This window comes from Aythya ferina (assembly GCF_964211825.1).
Source record: "Aythya ferina genome assembly, chromosome: 2".
Lineage (NCBI taxonomy): Eukaryota > Metazoa > Chordata > Aves > Anseriformes > Anatidae > Aythya > Aythya ferina.
The window spans coordinates 59381626-59404482 of record NC_140297.1 but is presented as its reverse complement, the minus strand read 5'-3'; the positions used below and the strand labels follow the sequence as shown (position 1 = coordinate 59404482).

At 36.8% G+C, this 22857-nt stretch overlaps 1 protein-coding gene across 9 annotated transcripts in view; it reads left to right on the top strand.

Moving 5' to 3' along the window:
• SUGCT (succinyl-CoA:glutarate-CoA transferase) overlaps positions 1-22857 on the top strand; it is a 320540-nt gene that overhangs the window by 112037 nt on the left and 185646 nt on the right. For all 9 annotated transcript variants that reach the window (XM_084509771.1, XM_084509769.1, XM_084509765.1 and 6 more), the window contains 2 exons: positions 7877-7948; positions 14528-14625. In XM_084509771.1, coding sequence (XP_084365897.1) covers positions 7877-7948; positions 14528-14625 — 170 coding nt within the window. The remainder of the gene's footprint in view (positions 1-7876; positions 7949-14527; positions 14626-22857) is intronic.

Below are 22857 nucleotides of genomic sequence, written 5' to 3'. Positions count from 1 at the left end.
TAATGCTAAATTTGAGGTAGATAAAGATTGGAATTGTAGTACTGTGATTTCAGAGTTCAATATTTTTCAGACTCCTCGGGAACAATAAAAAAAGAATAATAGAGAAAAAACAAAAGTCTGCATTTTATTTTGAAGGAAGGCTATCAAAAATGTATAGGGAGATGAAGAGGAAAGGAGCTTCTAACTCTTTTAAACATATAAATGTTCCACTCATCATTATTATGTTTCTTCTTTTCAAAGTTCATCTCACTACTATTACTCGTATGGTCTGGTAATGTTTTTCTGGCATGAACTGAGGATTTCAGATAGTGAGCATCCTAGATGTTTGACCATTGCAATTTCTAAATCCTTGATTAGAGATTGAGTAGCATTTTAAACCAAAATAAACTATGTGTAATAAACCTTAAGGAGTCTGATTTAAAACCACAAACCAAGGAAACTGAAGAGTCAAGGCTGAAGTATGCGAAATCCATTTCTAGTTCGCCGTACTGTGTCTACTGAGTAGTTTGTAAGGTAACATATGGTTTGAGAGTTTAAATGAAAAAAATAATAATATCCAAAACAGGGCAAAGGCAGGTTGCTGAAATGGAGTAGAGTTTCTCCTGCCTTTGTTCATCCTGTTCTGCAACTAAATGGGAGATTTCACTTATGAGTTCACTTTATTTTGAGTTGTGCAATTGCCAAATTGTGAAGCCTAGCCAATTTTGCACCACTGTAATTGTTATGCCCTTGCTGGTGTCTCTGTTGATTCTCATCAGCATCAGTGATAATTTGATCCCTTGCTCCTCTCTTCTGGCCTGTTGACAGAGGACCTAACAAAATATTCAGCTCAGCTTTTTAAAGAGCCTTCTTTGCAGCAGGACAGGAGGTTATTAGGACCTTTAAGTTAATAGTGCTGGCTGCCCAGCCTGTGAGTTTTAGTTTGCTTGCACTGCGTCATCTGTTTGCTGCTTGAAATGCCAGGCTGATGGACTCAATGTGAGTTACCACAAAGGTAGTCAGTATTACAAAGCTGACCTTTGGAAAAAGTATCACAATATCACTTAAAGCCAAAGAGCAGGGAGGGAAAAGGGACAAAAATAATGAGACAAATCCTGCTCTGATGGTTTCTACTGAAAGCAGAATTAGGATCTTGTTTAGAATTAGATTCTAAATAGCACTCTTAAAAACTCATATTTAGGCACTCAGATTTTCCACACAGCTATATCTTATGATTTTTGGAAGGTATAAGAACTATTTATCATTTCTAGTTCAGTAATGCCCAGAGGCCCATATCAGGATCAGACTTTGGTTATATGTGCTCTTTTTTATTTTTATTATTATTTTTTTTTCACCAAAATAAGTGTTTTCATTGCATTCTTTACTTTGAGTGAAAGCAAACAAACAAACAAAAATGCTTGCAATCCTAAAATTGAACAAAATTGTGTGAAGTATTGTGAGAGAAGGGAAAGGGTAAGGAAACATTTGGATTTAGACTTTTGAGAGATTATTGTAAATGTTGAGAAAAATATTATATAAAAAACAGCTCTGCAGTGCCCTTTAAAATCAGTAAGCGTCTATTTTAATTCCCATATAAGTAGTAACTGGTTGCTGTCTGTATATATACTTAAATGTTGCTTGCTCTATAAGACCTTGTTTGCTTAATTTCAACCTAACTGAATTTTTATGGCTGTGCTATAAACCTCTTGAAAATAGTGGCTTAAATGGAAATGCTGACACAACATTAATTACACTGGCTCCAGTGTGATACTGTGATTAAAGTTTATTTATTTTGTGTGTGTGTGTATGTGTGTGATTTCATTGTTGAAAAACTAATGGAAAACTAATGTGGCAATGGAGAATGTGATTCTGTGTGTGATATTTTGTTTTTCAACAGCAAGGAACAGTTTTAATGCCAGTTTACAATACTAGAGAAGTTATTTTTAATTGAGGTATAGCTTTGGTATTTCATATTTTCAAAATTTGTGAAAGTGACAAGTTGCCCACTTTAAAGCTGTGTACTGCTCTACCAGGAGTTTTTAAATGGCTTTTTGGGTGGTGAGACGAGATATATATTGCATTTAAATTAGAAAGCAAAGAAAATTGGTGTATTTCCTTGTGGAGTATATTATTTTCTTCCTTGTACTGTAGTAGGCTTGGTGGGTTGCCACATTATCTTTTTTTTTTTTTTTTTTTTTTTTTTTTTTTTTTTAATAAAAGTCTTTTATCTCTAAAACCAAGAAACCAATCCAAAGTTAACATTCATTGTTCTATTGAATATAAAGTAACAGCTATAAAAGTATTTTGGGTAAGTAGTGTGCCCAACTGATACTTTTAGATCATGAATTTATGCATTACGTCTATTTCATATCAATGTCAACAATGCAGATGTCTTATGACCAGAAGAAAAGCAAGTGAGAGGGGAGTCCTGTCTCTAATATAGCAGTTAGGACACTGAGCAAAGGATTGGAGAGTTCTTGGTTGCAGTCTCTGTTCCCAGTGGTTTATATTTCTCACATAGGCAAAAACTGGATAAAAGCATGACATAGTCTGGAAAGCAGAACTAGGCTGTCCTACTTCCTGAGTGTTGAGAATTGGCATTGTAATGCCAAATGTAGATATCCCTGCTCGATGCTGTGATTTTGTGTTAACTTTAGTGCCCCTTTCAGCAAGAAGCATGCATACTGCATTCAATGGCTATCTGCTTTGCTCCTGGATCAGCTGGGCAAAGTGAGGTGCTTGGCTTTCCACTTCATTTTTCCCACACTCAGACATACATGGAGCTTGAAGGTTGACCAGAAAAGGTGTCCAATGGAGGTGAATGATATCCCTGGATGGTAGTGTGTAGGGGACTTTCTTTAAAATCTGTGTCGGTGTTCTGCCTCATTGTGGAAACCCATGTAATCATTCCCAGTCTTACCATAAACACCTTCCCCACTTCGTGGCATCCAGTCAAACATCACTTTCTGCAAGTGGATTGTTGCAGATGTAATTGATAGTGATCTGTCCAGTAGACAGCTATGAAGTTGCAGGTTAGTACATCCTGTGACATGACAGTGAAGAGAGACAAGTACTACAGGTCGAGAAAACCAGAGCAAAGAAGTGAAATATTTGTGTGGAATACCCTTCTTCAATTTGCTCAGTGAGAGCATTCAGCATACATTACTCCAGTTCATGAAATTTACATTTTTTATTTTTAGTGTTTGCTTTCACTAGAAGAGAGTGCAAAGTAGGCAAATAGTTTCAAAGTGTGTGGTCTTTATGATTTATATATCTTGCTCAGAACTACCACTGACCAAACTTCTTGGTCTTGTTCCCGTTTGTTAGAGTGTAATTAAATATTAATTTTTTATAAAAGAACTGTGACCTTCCCTTGAAAGAAAAAAACATACAGATACTATGATACTGTGGCACAGATTTTTTTTTTTTTTTTTCAAGCTGGTGTGAAAAGGTAGAGAAATGATGTGCCAAGTTTATCCCATCTGGAAGGAATGTAACCATTCTGGATCCAAAGCAAAGCTGAGGATCTCTTGCTCTGTAATGTATTAGGGAACCAAAGGTTGATAGGGTTGGAGAGAGACAAAAAAATCAATATATACTTTAGATATGTTTGATTGGCAGGAGAAAAAGCCTGTGTAAAGGTCAGTCAAATCCTGAATACATCACCTTCTTAATTATGGCCTTTAATCTGCTTTAAGACTAGAGAATACTGGTCCTTAAATGACCTCTGTGTTGAATTGAGTATCAGAGTGGAAACTTCAAAGTGCAATTGAAGAAAAATTATGCAATAAATTGAAAGTAACATTGTAAGTTTTCTGTGGTTCCAAGCCTGCAAGAGACCAGCTTTTGTCTGTGAGCACACTCATTAATAGCAGGGACCTACAGCACATATGTGCAGTCCTTTGCATTTGCATGGTCCCAAAATATTTTACTGAATATCTATGCAATGATTCTGTACACATACAGAGACTTCTGCAAACAGGAAAGTGGAGGGGAGAAGAAAGAGTGGAATATGAAAATCTCTTTTAAAGTGTTGGTAACAAGCCTCAAAGCTTTTTTTGAAAATATTGTTTTCACTTTTTCTGGTTTTATGTTCATAGACTTCTGAGTAGGTGTATTTGTTCTGCAGTGTCACCAGCCAGTCCCAAAGAACCATTCAGCCTTCAGCCAAAGCTGCTTTCTCTGATGCCCGCCTTGGGAAGAAGCTCAGAGGATTGTTCACAATGCCATCTATGAGAGCTCCCTGATGTGCTGACAGACGTGTACCTTATAGAAATACTCTATCTAGTCTTTATAAAAGGATGCCATCTTTCCAAAATCTTAAGCAAGCTGCTTTATGATGCCAGCTGAAACAATTAACCACCTCCTCTGTAAAACCAACATCTGTTAGAAGGCATTTGAAAGTTACTACCCTGCTCCAGAACTCACCATTGCATAATGACTCTATGCAAACCCTCAGGTAGTCTGATCTTAGAAGCTTTTAGATGCTGCTGTTCAGCTTTTTAAATCAAAAGACAGTGCTATGTTATAAGATGCTAATCTTGATCCCTTACATTTTAAAGTTTTGTTTGTGGAATCAATGTGCAAACTGAAATATATGCAAAGATATTTATGTGATTCATGATTGCCATAGCATTTATAGGCTTAAAAATCATAACGTGGGCAATAAACACAAGAGATTGACAGTCTTTCATTGAAACCATCAAAACTGGGAAATTTTGAGAGGATAGTGATAGGCTAAGGGGTAATGGCTTTAAACTAAAAGAGAGCAGATTAGTAGATTTAGGAAGAAATTCTTCACTCAGAGGGTGGTGAGGTACCGGAATGGGTTGCCCAGCAAAGTTGCAAACGCTCCATCCCTGGAGGTGTTCAAGGCTTCTCAGCCCACACTGAAAAGCTACTCCTTTGGAGGTTACACAGTCTTCCTTTGCCTTTTCCACATGTAAGATGTGAACTAATTCTTCGGTTTAGTTTTTGGTTCCTGCCTGTACCTGAGTGTATGTCCTAGTGCTCAGGGTACCACCTGGGCACCACATTTTAAATCGTGATCATGTTCTCAAGGAACTTATCAGAAGACTTCATGCTTCAGAAAAAGGGAAAGGGAAAAAAGACTTTTGCCTTGTGTGTGTAGTGCCTTTTATTGCACTAATGTGAAGTGATTCGATGTGATGGACGGCAGTTTATCATAACAAAATCTCATTAAAGTCTGTCTGCACTTTGCCCTAACTCTCCTTTGTATAATAAGATCGTGAAGCTGTCTGTGACCAGCCAGTAACCTGTGGTAACCTGTAGTGTGCGTACATTTATGGGTGATGAATAAAACCATTGTTATTGCCCTTAAATTTTGGCATCAGTATTGTGCTAATAACATTTGGAAGTTTTTGCTTTATCAGCAGCAATGATTGGCAAATAATCAGCTGTTTTGTAATGAGAAGCTTAAAATAGCAGCCGAAGACATTTGAGTTAAGCTTCGTGGAAAAAGACACTGCTGCATTTATGATGATACCGTTTTTGTTGTGTAAGGATGACATGATTGTTGTTTTAGCTTTTTAGACATACAATGCAATTAAGAATAATCAGTTTTCCCACACATTCCACAAAGCCACTGAAGCCCAAATGCTAATAAACAGGCCCTTAAATTTTGAGTGACTTCCGCTGCTGCATGGGCAGCCCACGGGTGCAGATGTATGTCTCAGAGTGGTATGCAGCTATTGTGCGACTGTACTCTGCTTACAGAGATGCAAGTCTCAAAAGAAGTTGCTGATAAATAGCGAACTGTTTAAGATTTGACTATATCTCCAGTTTAGATAGATTTTGAAGTGTGGAGGAAGGGCATCTGTATATAAGTGCACATGACATACATTGTGGTGTTTGCAGTCTGTAACAGGCATCCAGACTACAAGTTTAAAATACTGTGTAAAAGAATTTGTATTTTGTGTTTACTGGAAATAGTACGTGGTTGTACCAATAAAAAACTATATTTTTTACTACACATATCTGTGTGTGTATCTATTTTCCCCGTACTTTGTGTGAAATGTTTGTGGCTGCTTTTAGAATTCAGAGCATCAGCAAAGACATCAGGATTTGGGCAGGGAGGTTCAGGAAACAGATCTTGCCAGCTTTAGTTCATAACTATTCCTACTAAAAAGTTCTGAAAAAAAAAAGAAAAAAAAAAGTTTCTTAAATATTGCTAGACTTTATAACATGTATATTTATAACAATTTTCACAACGTTCACGACTGTTTTAGACAAAAATCTGCATGAACAGATCTATCTAAAAATGTTTATACATCTACGTACTTTTGTGTATTCTTTTTCCCAACTGTTTCTGTGCTCATTGCTTTCATCAGTGTGAGTATGCAGTACCTATATATTATGCATGCTTCTAGACATTTATTGTATTGGGGCCAAATGAGACTTTTTACTTTTTGCATGTTTGAGACTAAATGTTTGCTGAATTTCATCTTTGCTTGCTAAGATTCTTAGACTCAAGTGCTTAATTAAATGTCTGAAAAATAAATTCATAAATTTTATCAGACTAATACTATTTGTGAGAAATGAAGTATAGAGGGAGCAAACAAACGATACTGTAAATGTGATATACACTTCCTTGCACTTCAATAGACATAATTTTCCACATACAGTTTTAAAGCTCTGAATGTGCCAGGTGGTTACTGTTATAAAAGTTTTCAAGCTAGAATAGCATATTTGTGATGGAGAATAAGCCACACTGGTGTGAGAAGACTTTATTGTTAAATGTTCCCACACCAGAGCTTTTGTTTGTGTTATTTTACAAAAAAATATACTAAGAATTCACAGCTTTAGATCAGGCAATTATAACTGATGAGAAAATTGATTTCTGATAATGTAAGATGCGTTATGTTCTCTGTGAGAAACTAGCACAAGGCCTTGTTGCCATTTGTGCATGAACCTGTGCACTGAAGTCAAATTAAAAGCGAAAGAGTATTTTCCAATGCTTATAACAATTGTGGTAGTAATAAAGGAGAGATGTGGAAGAAAGGGGAATCTATTTGCATTATCCATTTTTGGAAGATGCCCTGATGCAGTGGTAAAAATCAAGGATGATGCCAATTACAGATTTTCTTCATTCCTGTGAAAATCTAAGTCGAGACAAAATTCTGTGATTCTGTGTGATTCTGAGACGATTTCAACGTGAAATGTACCAGTAAGGGTACTGTAATGAAGTCAAAACAAAAAAATACTCCTCAAAGCGGGGAAAAAAAGTTCCATTTTCTCTAGGACCTTGGTCTTGAGACCACTAACTAAGGAGATAGCTTAACTTCCAGCTGAAGAGCTCGAAAGATGCAGCCCATCCCTTTCATTCCCATGCAAGTACCTAACTCGTCATTTGCTATGTGGCTTCTTTTTTTTTTTTTTTTTTTTTTTTTTTCCCTAGCATAGCTCAGATTACCCTGTAGCCTTGTGGCTGGCACATTCAATGAGTATCTGTGAGACTCAGTGCAGCTGTGCTCTCAGTCAGGCTGAGAGGGAAGCTGAATAAATAACTTATATCAAGTAAGTGTCATCCTGGGAAATCATCCTCAGTCCCTATGAGTGCAGGTCACATTTGCAAAGTTTCTAGTTGCCTCAAGCTATACTTTCAGCAAAAAAGTATGAACTAAGATTATTTCTCAAATCCAAAAAAAAAAGAAATATTAAAAATTAAAACAATTCAAAAGGGCTACTTCCCCTTTTAAATTGAATTTTCCTCCTTGTGGATGACTGTGATCCACTTTTGTAGAACTAGAGAGAGAGTTTGAATGGAAATGTTCATTTAAGGAAAGCATTTGAAAATTATTTACAAAGTTTTCACCTAATAGTTGTACTAATATTTTACACTTTTGTCACAGCTTATCACCTCTCTTTGTTCTTTTAGGCTTTTAAGACCAAGGATGGCTACATCGTAGTGGGAGCTGGAAATGATCAGCAGTTTGTCACTGTGTGCAAGGTAATGGTGTGTTAGGCTGACAATACAGAAACGTGTGACAATTTCTGTGCTGTGTAGGGAAATAGAGATGAAATAGAGATTGCTTCTTAGTCTTGTCCCCCCCCCCCCTTTTTTTTTTTTTTTTTAAATGAAAGTAAGTAGCAACTATAAATTCTAAGCCTGTGCTTCTAGCTGGTAGTTTAGGGCACTGATGCAATTTTGTAATTAGCCTGTGTATTAAGAACACCCTAACTCCAAAATTTGTGTGTGCTCAATCCCCTTTAAAGCACTTGCATAGCTAATTTGCCAAAACACGAACCAGCTAACAACCTCCTAGTTATAAAATGATGAATGTGATGAAAATCACTGCAGTGTCTTTTTCAGGAAGAAATGTGACACTATTTCTCCATAAAACACAAAGTGTAGGCACAGTTATTAACATAGCCAAGTTAGGAGATGGATGGTTCTTGTATCACCTTAATCAATAGCTGAGCATGCAGTCCCTTTTCAAACTATTATGTACTGGTCTATGCTCACAGAGAAACTTTGGGATTTCTTGGAAAAGAAGTATTACAGGACTGTGGGCTGACATGGCAGTGGTGCAGATGTGACTTTGGAGAAGAAAGCTTCAACAAAAATATGCAATCTTCCTTATTTTGGATTGAAGAAACATGATTCTCTGGCAATTCTGTTTTTACAGAGGGTAGCTTGAAAAGTTTTAAAACAGTTTTGGATTTTTCACATACTCTTTTCCTGTGGTTTCAATACCTGGAATCACTTCTCCCCAGACAGTGAATACATTTAAAAAAAAAGAAGTATTGATTGAAGGTGAAAAAAAAATGTTCTTAAATAAAGGGTATCAACATTCCAAACAAAAGATCCCATTAATATGTTGGATGGCACAAGAGAAGTTTTTTCAGATAGTATTGGGCAGTTTTTTATAAAATTAGTTCTACCTTTCATCTGCGATTGTTTTTGTTGGTGGTGGTGGTGTTTTTTGTTTTTTTTTTTTTTTTTTTTTTTTTTTTTTTGCTTGTTTTTGTTTGTTTTTGTTAGTTTTTTTCCTCTTGGACTTGGGATATTTAGTCTATACTAGTCATACTTTGTAGAGCTGTCAGCCTCTGGAAATTGAGCATTATTTTCTTCCATTTGTTCACATCAGCCATTTCACATCTCCATGGTTGTTCATGACTAATAACTGGAATAAGTAGTAAGAAGATAGTGCAGTTATGATTGTCTGAAGCTCTCTTCTCTCCTAGTGTGTTTTGGTCTACATATGCCCACCTAGATCTCTTGAGGAGTCTGCTTCCATTTGCTCAGATTGGCTCTCACAATAAGAAGCAAGTTAACTTCAGACTTTTCTCAGTGGGTTTTCATCCTACAGATGTTGAACCATTAAAGCGTGGTCATTATTGTTGGGTTAACATGAAGGAACCCATCTTTGTTGGGTGAACATGAAGGAAGACTAATGGACTAATGACTGAATAAGTATGTAGCTGCCACACCTCTGTTTTTTCAAGGAGTCATTGTCCCATAAAGGTAATCTTCCCACAAGGTCCCAGGACATCGCTGTGAATGTCTTCTTTGTGTTTTATCACTGGAAGTGCTCGTCATTCTGCCATCCTCGAGTAAGGCACAACTGAAAGTCTGGCTCAGTAGGTTCTGGCACTATATTGTGAGCTAGAAGGCACTGAAAATTCAGACCATGCTTTCACCTCACTTTAGGGTGCTGCTGTGAGACTTATGGTGGGACTTGCTGCTATGTAATCCCTTTGTGTTCAGTAATGAGCAAGTGGTAACCCATAAGATGGGGCAACATATCAATGATTTGTGTTACTACAGAATCTGAAGAGCCTGAAGTTAAGTGAGATGAATATTGGCCTTAGTCTACAGGCTGCTTGTTCTTTGTTTCATCCTTGTAAAGATGTTTTGGTATTTCTAGAATTGAAAGTAGGAGGTACAAAGCATGAAAAAATTGTGATTGCTTGCTTGTCAAAGAGAGTAAAAGACCTGAAAACTTAGTTCAAGTTTTGGGTAAGGGCCAGATTTTTCTATAAACCAGTTATCTTATTTGAGAGGTGGGGGTGGGGGTGGCCCTATATGTTAGAGAGCATTTTGACTGTTTAGAGCTGAACAGTGGTGGTGGCAGTGTTGAATGGTTATGTGTAACAATCAGGGAAGGCCAATGAGACAGATGTCATGGTGGGAGTCTGTTATGGACTGTCCAACCAGGATGAAGAGGCAGACAAAATGTTCTAAAAGCAGCTGGGAGAAGTTTCACAATTGCTAGCCCTTGTTCTGGTGGGGGACTTCAATTTACCAGATTTATGCTGGAAATACAAGATAGCAGAGAGGAAACAGTCTAGGAGGTTCACAGAGTGTCTGGAAGATAACTTCCTGACACAGCTGGTGAGTGAGCCAACTAGGGACAGCACCACACTGAACCTTTTGCTTGCAAACAGAGAAGGACTTGTGGGTGATGCGAATGCTGGAGGCCATCTTGGGCATAGTGATGAATTAATAGAGTTTTTGATTCTTGGAAAAGCACAGAGAGGGGTTAGCAGAACTGCCATCCTGGACTTCTGGAGGGCAGACTGGCCTGTTTAGGAGACTGGTTGGCAGAGTGCCTTGGGAGGCAGTCCTGAAGGGCAAAGGAGTGCAGAAAAGATGGGCACTCTTCGAGACAAAAATCTTAAAGGCACAGCAGCAGGCCATCCCCATGTGCCGAAAGATGAGCTAGCATGACAGAAGACTGGCCTGCCTGACCAGAGAGCTGTGGCTAGACCTCATGAAGAAAAAGAAGGTTTATGACCTTTGGAAGAAGGGCTGGGCCACTCTGGAGGACTATAAAGATGTTGTGCAGCTGTGCAGGGAGAAAACTAGAAGGGCCAAGGCCCAACTGGAGCTCAATCTGGCTACTGCTATTAAATACAATTAAAAAATGTTTTTATAAATACATAAACAAGAGAAGGAAGACTAAGGAAAATCTTCATCCTTCACTGAATGTGGGGGGAAACATAGTGACAAAGGATGAGGAAAAGGCTGAGGTACTTAATGCCTTCTTTGTTTCTTGCTTTACCAGCAAGACCAGTTTTTTTGACTTGGTGGAAGTGCTCACCAAGCTACTTTCCGTCATTTATCAGCAGTCCTGGCTATCCAGGAAAGTCCCAGTTGCAGGAGGCTGGCAAATATGACACCCATCTACAAGAAAGATTGGAAGGAGGACCTGGGGAACTACAGGCTTTTCATTTTGACTTCAGCGCCTCAGAAGCTTATGGAACAGATTATCTTGATTGCCATCATATGGCACCTACAGGACAATCAGGTGATCAGGCCCAGTCAGAATGCCCTTATGAAAGGCAGGTCCTGCTTGACGAACCTGCTCTCTTTCTATTACAAGATGATGTGCTCAGTGAATGAGGAAAAGGCTGTGGATGTGGTCCACCTAGACTTTAGTAAGGCTTTTGACACTGTTTCTCACAGCAGTTTCCTGGAGAAACTGTCTGCTCATGGCTTGGACAGGTGTATGCTTTGTTGGGTTAAAAACTGGCTGGGTGGCCATGTGCAAAGAGTCGTTGGAGGTTAGTCACAAGTGGTGTCTGCCAGGCCTCAGTACTGGGGCCAGTTCTCTTCAACATCTTTATCAGTGATCTGGATGAGGGGATCTGCACCCTTAGTAAGTTTGCAGGTAACACCAATTAAGGTGTGAGTATTGATCTACTTGAGGGTAGGAGGATTCTCCAGAGAAATCTGGATAGGCTGGACTGATGGGCTGAGGCCAACTGCATGAGATTCAACAAGACTAAGTGCTTAAGTGTCAGGGCACAACAACCCCATGCAGTACTGCAGTCTGGGGGAAGAGTGGCTGGAAAGGGATCTTGGGGATATTGGTGGATAGCTGGTTGAATATTAGCCAGCAGTGTGCTCAGGTGGCCAAGAAGGCCAACAGAATCCTGGCTTGTATAAGAAATAGTATGAATTCTTTTTTTTGCCCTTATCAAAATATTGTAGATATTGATTTAGACTGTTAATGTGCCCAGAGACTGAGGAATGTGGAATTCAGTGGAATGCTGTGGAAACCGTTAGAGGTATGTTCTATGTTAAGGCGAAGGCGTTTTGGAGCTTAAAAGACACTGAAGGGGAAGAGCCAATAAAGGAAAAGGACTTTATTACAGGAAGGCCCTTAACACCCTAGTGAACCTTTAGTAAATACAGAGGATGCTAATTCAAACATTGGGATTGCTATTAGAAAACCTTTCTGAGATGAGCTGGTGCTAAAAATACAGAATGTATGGAAGCCGTTGCCCTGCAGACACGCACTCAAGGGGTGTAACAGCTGGCTTAGGCTGTAAACAATTGCAAACATTCTGCTTCAACTGTGTCTTCTTAGAGAAGCAATTAGCAAGCAAGAAGAAAAAAAAGTGGAATAATTTCAGAATCAGTGGAAACGAACTGTAGCTTGTTTGGGGACTTTGATAATTGCTGAAAAACTTCATAACACTGCTGGTTGAGGTGCATTTCATAGTTATCAAGAGTTACTAAAGCACATCCCAATGTGTGGCTGCTTCAGTCTATATAGGAATACTGAGCAAGAGTCTTCAGAAGACTGCTTTTGTGTGCAAACAATTTTGCTAGAACTGGGGGAAAGAACTCAGACTGTAAACTCTGTGTTTCTGTACTGTAGAGACCAACTGCATATCAGGTAAGCTTGAAGAGAAATGGTAAAGAGCAGTTTAATTCCAGTTGGTCAGAATGAAATAAAAAAAATAACATTGGCAGCATGCTACAGAAAGATGAATGGCACATTAATGAATAACTTCTCAAATGTGTATTTGTTAAACACACAAAATTGAGAGGAACATATACATCTGTTAGAAAACTGTCTATATATTAAGTTAAAGATGAAGTCATTAATGTTAAAGCAGTGTCCTAAGCAACTCAATATGATCATTTTTCATATAATTTTTCAAACGAAACCATAGTTTTCTTATGAATTTCTTGGTTGTTTATGCTCTCATAATAAGTATTCACTATCATTTACTTTGAATAACCTTGCATGTGTTTTTTTCTTCTTTTCCCTAAAGCAGTAATTTTTTAATGCCAAAAATAACAGTATCAAAAGGAGGAAAAAATTTTAATGGAGTGCCAATATTATTATTAAACTTTCAGGCAGGAAAAGAAGAAAATTTTCTAAAGCCAGATTATCATATATTACAATTTGCATAAACTAGATTGTGTGAACATAGACGTAAAAGAAAATATGCAGTGAATTAAGTGTTAATGGAAGATGTTAGAATGCTGTTTTACCTCACAGATAAAAGTCTGCAAAAAATTTATGTAATATGATCATTGTTCCAAAATAACTTCATCGGTACTTTGGTTTCCATGCTCAGTTTTGTCACTGGGTGACAAAAAGGTCAGGGGTGACTATCTGATTTGAATATCTCTAAGTATCTGTTGAAAGAATATGTTTTGCTCATGGTTTTAACTCTTCAATAGCTGTTCACTTGAGAGTGAAGCCATATCCTTATTCACTCCAGCAAAGTCATTAAAGTATAGTGTCCTTGGTCTGAACCAGTCTCAGAGGTACTAGTAGAATTTTAAGTTTGAAGCAAGTTTCAAAGTGATTGACACCAATCTATGTGTCACTTATATGTGGTAGTACATAGACATGAATTCAAGGAATGACTGGACATGTTAATAAAACAAAAATCTATTGGGGACCACTAAGTACATGACAGTCTCTTTCTTTGTAAACTTCTTTTCTGCCTTCCTCAGTAGCAGATGTTCCTGGGATATTTTTTATTAAATTTTAAAAGAACAACCCATTCTGTTTATTTATGTTCTATGTAAGTACATTATAGCATGAACAGATAAGTTATATAGTAAATATTGATTGTCCACACAATTACGCTGTTTCATATATGCCTCTACAAAATTCGAACACTTGTTCTGCACATTTAATTCTCTTTATAATATAATTTACATTGTCTTTGCAGGAGGGTCACACTTTTAATATGCCAGGTAGGAGTTACATGTAGAAGATATGCTTCTACTTTCTTGGAGGTTAAACCACCAATATTCTTTATAAGATTTTTTTGAAGAAATCGTAAAGAAAAACTGTGACTTTCAACAGAAAATACATTTTTTTTTTTATTTAATCCTTTTTGAAAAGATTACTGAAATCAAAAGAAACATTCTTAAACATATCTTTTCTCAGTCTAGCATATGAAGTACAGTCACATTTCTTTTTCCGTGATTTATAACTCAGTGAAGGAGAAGCCCACAGATCTCTCAAACCTCAAAGTAATAACTTAAAAAAAATTTTTAATGTTCTACAGTATAATAACAAGAGTTTCTCCTAGTTAAAAGTCAAAGCTGTGGACTAAGATCTTGTTTAATTTCTCTTTTTTTTTTTTTTTTTTTTTGTACTTGTGTAACTGAATAGGAGGCATTGTCTCTTCATAATTTCCTAATCTATATAAGATTAAGGAGAAGTAGTGACTTTTGGAAAGCTATCTTAAATCCTTAATGAATTTCCTTTACCTTATAAATGTCTCATGCCAAGCAGATGTCTTACTCAGCTTTATTTTTACTTAGATCCTGAATCTGCCTGAAGTTAGTAAGGATTCCAGATACAAAACTAATACACTCAGAGTCCAGAACAGAAAAGAACTTATTGACATATTGTCAACTCGGTAAGTTCATTAAAAACAAAGAAATGATATTTAATCTGTTAATGCAAACAGTTATGTATAAGGAACACTCATCATGTAAAAATTTTATGTTAATCTTTTGAGAGATTTATTTAAAAAAAGAATTGAGCGCACTTCCTGATATTAACTGTGTCTTTTGCACACATACTGTAATGTGGGCTACCAAGAAGCCAAACCATAGTTCTAAGTTTTCAGAAATAATTTAAACTTATTTTTAAACATTTTAACTTAATTCATTAACTTGAATTTTAGTGAAACAACTAGTGCTTTTTGTTTTTCTGGACAAATATCACTGCTGGTAATGAAATTCTTGGACATTACTTTTGCTGTGAAAGGGATTTTAAAGTTTTCACTAAGAATTGGTGTACCCAAGAGAGTTCCACTTGACTCTACCCTCGCTGTTGGTTCTGTAGTGCAGTACTGTGTGCCCCAAATTCTCCCTGGTTGAATTCTTTTAAAATATAAAGGATGTGTACTTACTGTTCTACAGGAGAATCATCCTATTAAGTACTTAATTAAAATATTACGCTTACTTAAAACAATATTATGCTTAATTAAAATAATATGCTTACTCTTAGTTTCAAAGTTGATTCATGTAAACTCATAAGATAAAGCTCAGGAATCTTTTAACTGAGAAATTAAAATAGCTTAATTGTGTTCTGTACTATGTTTGAGAAGGCCTTAGTTCTGTGGAGTTCTTTGATAAAGAGGAAGATAAATTTCTACAATATAAGAAAAAAACTTATCTTTCTTCAGACTTGTTCAGCCTGGAGAAAAGGAGGCTCAGGGGTGACCTTATTGCTCTTTACAGATACCTTAAAGGAGGCTGTAGCGAGGTGGGGGTTGGTCTTTTCTCCCACATGCCTGGTGACAGGACGAGGGGGAATGGGCTTAAGTTGAGCCAGGGGAGTTTTAGGTTGGATCTTAGGAAGAACTTCTTTACCGAAAGGGTTGTTAGACATTGGAACAGGCTGCCCAGGGAAGTGGTGGAGTCACCATCCCTGGAAGTCTTTAAAAGACATTTAGATGTAGAGCTTAAGGATATGGTTTAGTGGGGACTGTTAGCGTTAGGTCAGAGGTTGGACTCGATGATCTTGAGGTCTCTTCCAACCTAGAAATTCTGTGATTCTGTAATCTGTAAAGCTACTAGAAGGTAGTTTCAGCAACACTTCACATTTTGGGTTAAGAGCATTAGAGTTAGTATATCTGCCATTGTCAATAATTCAAGAAAAGTCACACTATCATTTTGACACTTGGCCTGTATGAGTCTTTATTAACAAATGTGTAACAATTTTCATTCACACACTTTTATTTTTTTAAGAAGCATTAAGCCAGATGCCTTCCCTTTTCATTTTATTTGAGAAAAATTTCAATAGCACACCTTTTCCCCTCAAGCCAACCTTACACATTTTTTGGATATTGAGAACCAGAATAATCTTGCATTTAAGACTGCAAAGAGAGTAATTTTTCCTCTTCTTGTTTAGTTGCACTTTTATCTCTCTGTTACCAGTCAATTTTCAGGTATCTTGCCCCGTTGAAAAACTGAAGTACCAGGTGACTTTGCATTTTTAAATAATTGTTGTACAACTGTCCATAATGAACTTTTACAACTTGTTGTTTACTTGCCTTCCTATTAGAAATGCAGTGTGATAACAGATGAATCCACTCTTCCTGTATTTTTTAAGCCCTTGAAAGGGAATAGGTATCTTTTCATCTACTTTTCAGCTCTTACTTTCTTGACGCTTACTCTTAGTTGATTAGTTGAAAGTTGATTCGTGTAGACTCATTACTTGGAGTTCATTTCACTTAATATGGTATTTATCTGATGTACTCTGGAACCTTATCAAAGTGCTGTTTTGCCATCCACAGATCAATTACCTAATGATGTGGTTGATTCTGAATGTGGGGTTTTTATTTTATTTTATTTTATTTTATTTTATTTTATTTTATTTTATTTTATTTTATTTTATTTTATTTTATTTTATTTTATTTTATTTTATTTTATTTTATTTTATTTTATTTTATTTTATTTTATTTTATTTTATTTTATTTTATTTTATTTTATTTTATTTTATTTTATTTTATTTTATTGAGAATATTTGAATAAGAAGCTAAAGTTCATGGAACAGTTGTTCTGTGACTAAATTGCCAGATTTGTTTTTATATCTGTAGCTATTAGTTCATCAGATTACATCATTGCTCTGTCAATTACTGCTTTATATCTTTTTTTTTTGTCAGTTTATGTTCTGTTTTATTAGCATCGTTTAGGCTGCGTTTCTGTGTAATTTATATGCAAGTACAGATGTGGCTGTATACACATTTTTGGAGTAGACACTTCCAATAGTATTATGTTATGTCATATTACTGTTAATTCATCTGGCATTCAGTTTTGGAGCACCGACGTTAGCAAACACCTTTGGCATTCAAATGGAGGTTGAATATGTTTCTATACACATTCCATGGTAACTTTCCTTTTATTCACTAACTCACAGTTGTTTGTAAAATTACATATAGTTCATTTTGGATGTTACTTAGAGAATTAAATGAACAGTTTGTCAGTGCTGAAAAATGTCACCCCTTGAGAAACGAAAGGAAATGACAAAATAGTAATGGCATAATTTCACTGAAAAATATCTTAATTAAATCACCAATTGCTTGATAGTATTGCAGCTTCCAAAACATGGAATATGTAAACCTAAGGTACATAGTTGGGAAGAAACACCTGCATTCACCTCGCATTCACTGACTATATCTACACTACTATCCACCTCATGATGAATTTATGGTGACAATAACTGGAACAGCTTAAAAGAGTTGTGATTGCCATAGCAGTGAGTTCTATTACAACCACTTTTGTTGAAACGAGCACCTCCTTTGTGTTCTGGAAAGAGAAAAGGAACATAAAAGTCTTTTAAGGATTTAAGTATGTTATTCATTCACATATAATTTTGGTGCTGTGACAGGCAGGTTGCCTCTGACTTGAGGCAAAGCAGCTTTTTCCAGTGACATTGCAATGGAAAAATGAGCAATCCTGTTTGCTGTGCCAGGCTGAGAAGTAAAAAGGAGGTAAAATTTGCATGTATATATAGGAATCTGGTGATCTGTACGGCAGATACGTGGTACTCTTTGCTGTTGCTTGCATATATCACTGCTATTGCACAGTGAGCATATGCTTACTTTCTTTACAAGCTCATGTTCTTACAGTCTCGTTGAGCCGCGATCTCACCAGAGCTTACACTTGGCTTCCACTGACCTATATAACCTGTCTCCTTCCTCCTCTCTCTTTTAAACTGCTTCCAGAGGTATGAGTTACCTTTTTGTTTCCTTTATTTCTTAATTTTCAAAAAGGACTAACTGCAATTCATGTCTAACTCCTGAGCGCTTAGTAAGTGTAGCAAGGAGAATTCTTGTCCTCCTCATCTAAAGGAAAAAAAGATCCCCCAGGTTTTATTTAGGAATAGAGGGAGATGTTTAGCCCTACTCAAAGGGTCAGAAAGTCCCAGAAGTCCTGAGCATTTAATTTGCTGCATGTGTAGAGCTCAAAAATTTTAAAAACATCTGAACACTGAATACCAAGGAGACAGTTGATGCCTTTCATTTGCTAAGGTAAATGTTAAGCAAGAGAAATTCTTTAGCCACAGTTTGATTCTGGAAGTGTGCACAAAGGAAACATTGGTACAATCAGTCAATGTTAAGGAATGCTATTTTTTAAAAGAAGGCTGTGTCTTGGGAATTCTTGGCTCAAATGGCCTCTGATTTAGATCAGTAATTCTACTCACCACCTGCAGTAACTGTGCCAGATTTCAAGGCAGTTAGATAAGCATGGGGATTATATAGCACTTAGAAGAAATTGACCTTTAAATAGAAGACTTTTCAGAAAGGTGTGAAATGACCTATTCATCACAGTCGGATGTCCTGAGTTGAGTGAGAATACAAGATGGAGATGAATATTATTTGAGACATAAATGTAGCTTGAAACAACAGCTCTGAGAGGTGTGAATTGCTCCATTCATTTCAGAAGGAATTTTCTCATCCTTCACTCCCAAGAGATCTGAAGAGGGAAGCACATCTGTCCTCAGCTCTTCATCGCAGCCTCACCTTGCTGCCTGCTTCCATCATCTCAACTCCCTCCATAGAGAACACATAAAAGAAAGAAAGCGAGAGCAGGTAGGGGGAATAAATTCACATATCCATAAAGACAATCAGATCTCAGTAAAAGGAATTGGAAGGCTGACCACTCTAGCATGGTAAGCATATTCTGAAATATCCAGCTCACACTGAGATAAGGAGAAGGAATTACAGAAACCAATCCCAGACATTTTGAGAGGGGGAATGTTTTCAGTTCCCATCTTATGTGGGGAAGGAAGTGCAATGCTGCAAGGAACACTGGGTAATAAAGATATTTACCTGGAAGAAGAATATAGGCCTATGGGGTATTTTGTATTTGCTTTGCTACTGGTGCTGTTATTCTTTTCCCATCTCTGTTCCTCTTCCTGCTGTGCCTTTTGTTTTCCTGTCCCCATCTTCCTTCTCCACTTCCCACTACTTATTTCTTCCTCTACTGCCCATGTTTGCACATCTACCGCATCTGCTTTACAAACAAACAAACGAAAAAAAAAATGTTTCAGTGCCTTCTGTATCTTCCTCTTTATTTAGGTGACATTTTCCCCAAGTGACAGGAAAGCAGAACTCTGACAAAAATGAATTGCCCTTGGATGTGCTCCAAGAATCAAATTTGAAATGACCCTACCTGGGTGGAGGTCAGGTTCAATGGCTACTACAGAGGCCCCTGAGACTCCTTGCTCATGTGAGAGCTGACAGACTACAGAGCATTTGTTTTTTTATGTTTCCAATGGAGACCTCTGGTTTGTGAGTTAGATGTACATCCATCCAAGAGAACCAAATTTTAATTGTTGCTCCCTTCCACTTTTACCTCTGTTTCCTCTGGAAAAGAATAGTGCTAGGCACAATATGGATTATTTTGTGTATATAGAGATAGATACATATGCTAAGACATACGTATATAGCATGTGCTATAATTTGAAATGCATCTGTGCAAAATCTGTTATAATGCCAGTTTTAAGAGAAGCTGTTTTGAGGAAGGGAGCTTAATCTGTTGACCTTCTTCCAATTACTGCAGAATTTGAACATTAATCCTACCCTGCACCTCAGTAATGTAGACACATTTTAAAACAGTGCACCTAAATGTGTAGCCCAGAGTACTTAGGGAAATTAACCTATAAGTAGAGCAGGGTCTGTGGGGTTGTATGAGTGCAAGGGGGAAGGGGAATAGCAGGCATTCCCTCAGACTTTAAAGTGAAGCAGCTAACATAATGAAGAACACAAATTCATCATGATTAGTACTCCTGCAGCTACAGCTAAATGAATCCACACTGTCTAGAGAGCTAAATTATTGTAGATTTAGAAGTATTAAGGCTGGAAACAGTTCAGAGTCCTATTCCTAGCACTTATATTTAAAAAACCTTATTCTTGACTGTGCACCACAGCTGCATGTTGTGCATATGAGTGTGAGGGGAAAAGGAATGAGCAGGAAGGAAACACAGAGGAACCTGATCCCCAGTTAATGAGACCTTGCTAAATTGTTTCCACCTAGTAACAGAAGAGGAGGGAAAGCTATTGCAAAATGTTTAATTTGCCTGATGAGGAGCACTGTTAAACTTACATTTATTGAGTGTCTATAAACTAGTCTTTGTAAACCCCCTTCCCTACTACCACCCTTTCTTTTATAAAACCAAGAGTGCAAGAGACTGGAGACTGCAGCCATTGCTGATAACATTACAGGAATGGGCATCTGATTGCCTACTCCTTCAGCAAGACAGGTGTCAGCTGTCTGAAAGATGATTGAATTCAGTTTAGCACAGCTGATGACATTTCATTTCCCTAATCATATACCTCACCATCGGCACAAAGATGGTTGAGCTGCATGAGCACCAGCTGACATGGTTTGTTTTAAAATGCTTTGTAAATCAGTATTATTTTCACATTGACTTTTATGTGTTGAAACAAGAGAGATCAAAAATATCTTAAACCTCTTGTTTTTGGAGCAGGTAAGCTAATGTGTATTTTCCTGTTCTTATTTTTCTCACTATTTAATAAGCCTCTAAGTATTTTCTTACATAACTGTGAAACTTGAGATCCTTTCTCTAAAAGAATTTGCTGACTTTTTTTTTTTTTTTCATTTTATGTGTTTTTATGCCACACATTACTAGCTACAAGGATGCTGAAATCAAGGGAAATCTTTTCATTGGTTTTTCAATGAAACTTTATGTGACACATATCTTTACTTCCTCTGAACAGTTAAAAGTAAACAACAAAATCTATTTAATTTTCCATTTTTTTTTCTCTCTGTGTTTTCACTGATGTATGTTTTCCAGTTGATTTCCACTTCCTTTGTCTTAACTACCAATGTTGCAGTTCTTTCTCCCCTTGAGAAAAGGAGAGGAAGGCTTGGGGAAAGGAGTTAATTTCTAACATGCATAGTTTAACATCTGAATCCAAAACAAATAGTTCTGGAACATTCTGGATTTTGCTACTCAGGAATTGGGAGAAACATATAATACGGATATATTTTCCTCTCTCTGGAATCCATTCTTTAAAAATCATGGATGGCTTTAAAACAGGTTGCAAAGCATCAAAATGGAACACAAATGTGCATTCATTTATATATGTACAGACTGTACATTCTACAGCACAAATCCTCCACATAAAAGTAAGGTTTTATTAATATTTGTATTATAAACGGGTAACATTGTTTCAGGTAGGCAGAAATTTAATACAATTTCCAAGGTGGATTTGTGGTACCTACGTGTATATTGACAATACTTTGTGGCTATCACTTACAATCTACTGTATGTGACATCTAAAGTAGCTAACATATTCATCAGCAAAACATGTCAGTACAATCATGTTGATCCCCAGATATTTTAACTGTCTGTAATGGTTTGCTGAGTGATTAATTTGTAACTGAGAAGAGACTAATTAGACCCTAACACAGAGATGCTTACCAATTATTGATTAAATACTATAATATTCATTTCAAAAGCTGTAATGGTATATTTATGGTATACTAGGGAATAATGACCTGTTTTTTGAATTTTCAAAGTATTTTTTCATATGATTTATGTTTTGTACAGTGTCCTCTGCAGATGCTACTGTTAGAAACTGCACAAACTATTTTACTGAATTAATGACCTCTAGAGGGATGATTAATAGTGAAGAGAGAAAATGGTGTAGATATTTGAAAGTTAATAGACTGTTGATAGAACAAAGGATAACACAAAAATAATAATGCAAACTCCAGTCATGTTACAGAACACAAGAATGCTTGTGAACTTTGAGTGCAGAGAGAGTTTATGTGATTGGTGGTGGTTTTTAAACATATAGTCAAACAAACAAACAAAAACAAAAAACAAACAAAAAAGCGGAATCCTAGTTCGATTGCTCCAGTGTCTCCATTTGGTTCAAATTACTACTATAAATTAATAGCCATATGCTTCATACAGAAGAGAGCAACATTTTGCTTCGATAGTTCTTCTAAACATACTTTGTGTGGAATTAGATGGCTTCATCCATTAGAGAAGTGTGAGAGGATGCACTTCCACAGTGCACTGACTGTATGTTTCCTAGAAAGCATGGAAAATGGGGCATATCTGAAGAACGCGCACAGTGGATTAATGCTTGCTTTATAGATCTTTATTTTGTTGAACACTGTAATCCATAACCAGGAAAGGCCTCAGAAACAGAATGACATTTTTTTGATATTGTATGTAAGATCTATTGTGACAGCTCATAGCCAGTACATGTTTGACAAGAACTGATACATTGCAGATAAGTCTTCCATCTGTGAGATGGGAAGATAACCACCTTTGCATAGCAGTTTTGTGGAGCACGCTAAGACTAACAATGTAATTATTTTCATAGTGTTCTCTGTGATTAGCTTTGTTCTGTACTCCGTGTACTCCACTTATTTCTTCTCAACCCTCGAGTTTACCATGTGTTGTGCAGGTACAGCCTTCCCGTTACCTACCTTATCTCTTGTCCTTGTGTTCGGAAATGTCATGTGTTTCTCTGCCTGCCTGGATTGATCAACTGAAAAAGATTCCTTATTCTTTAAAATAAACAAAGTTTACACAAATAATTAACAAGAAATTGACTATGTTATTTTATCCAAGTTGTGTGTGTCAAGCACTTTTT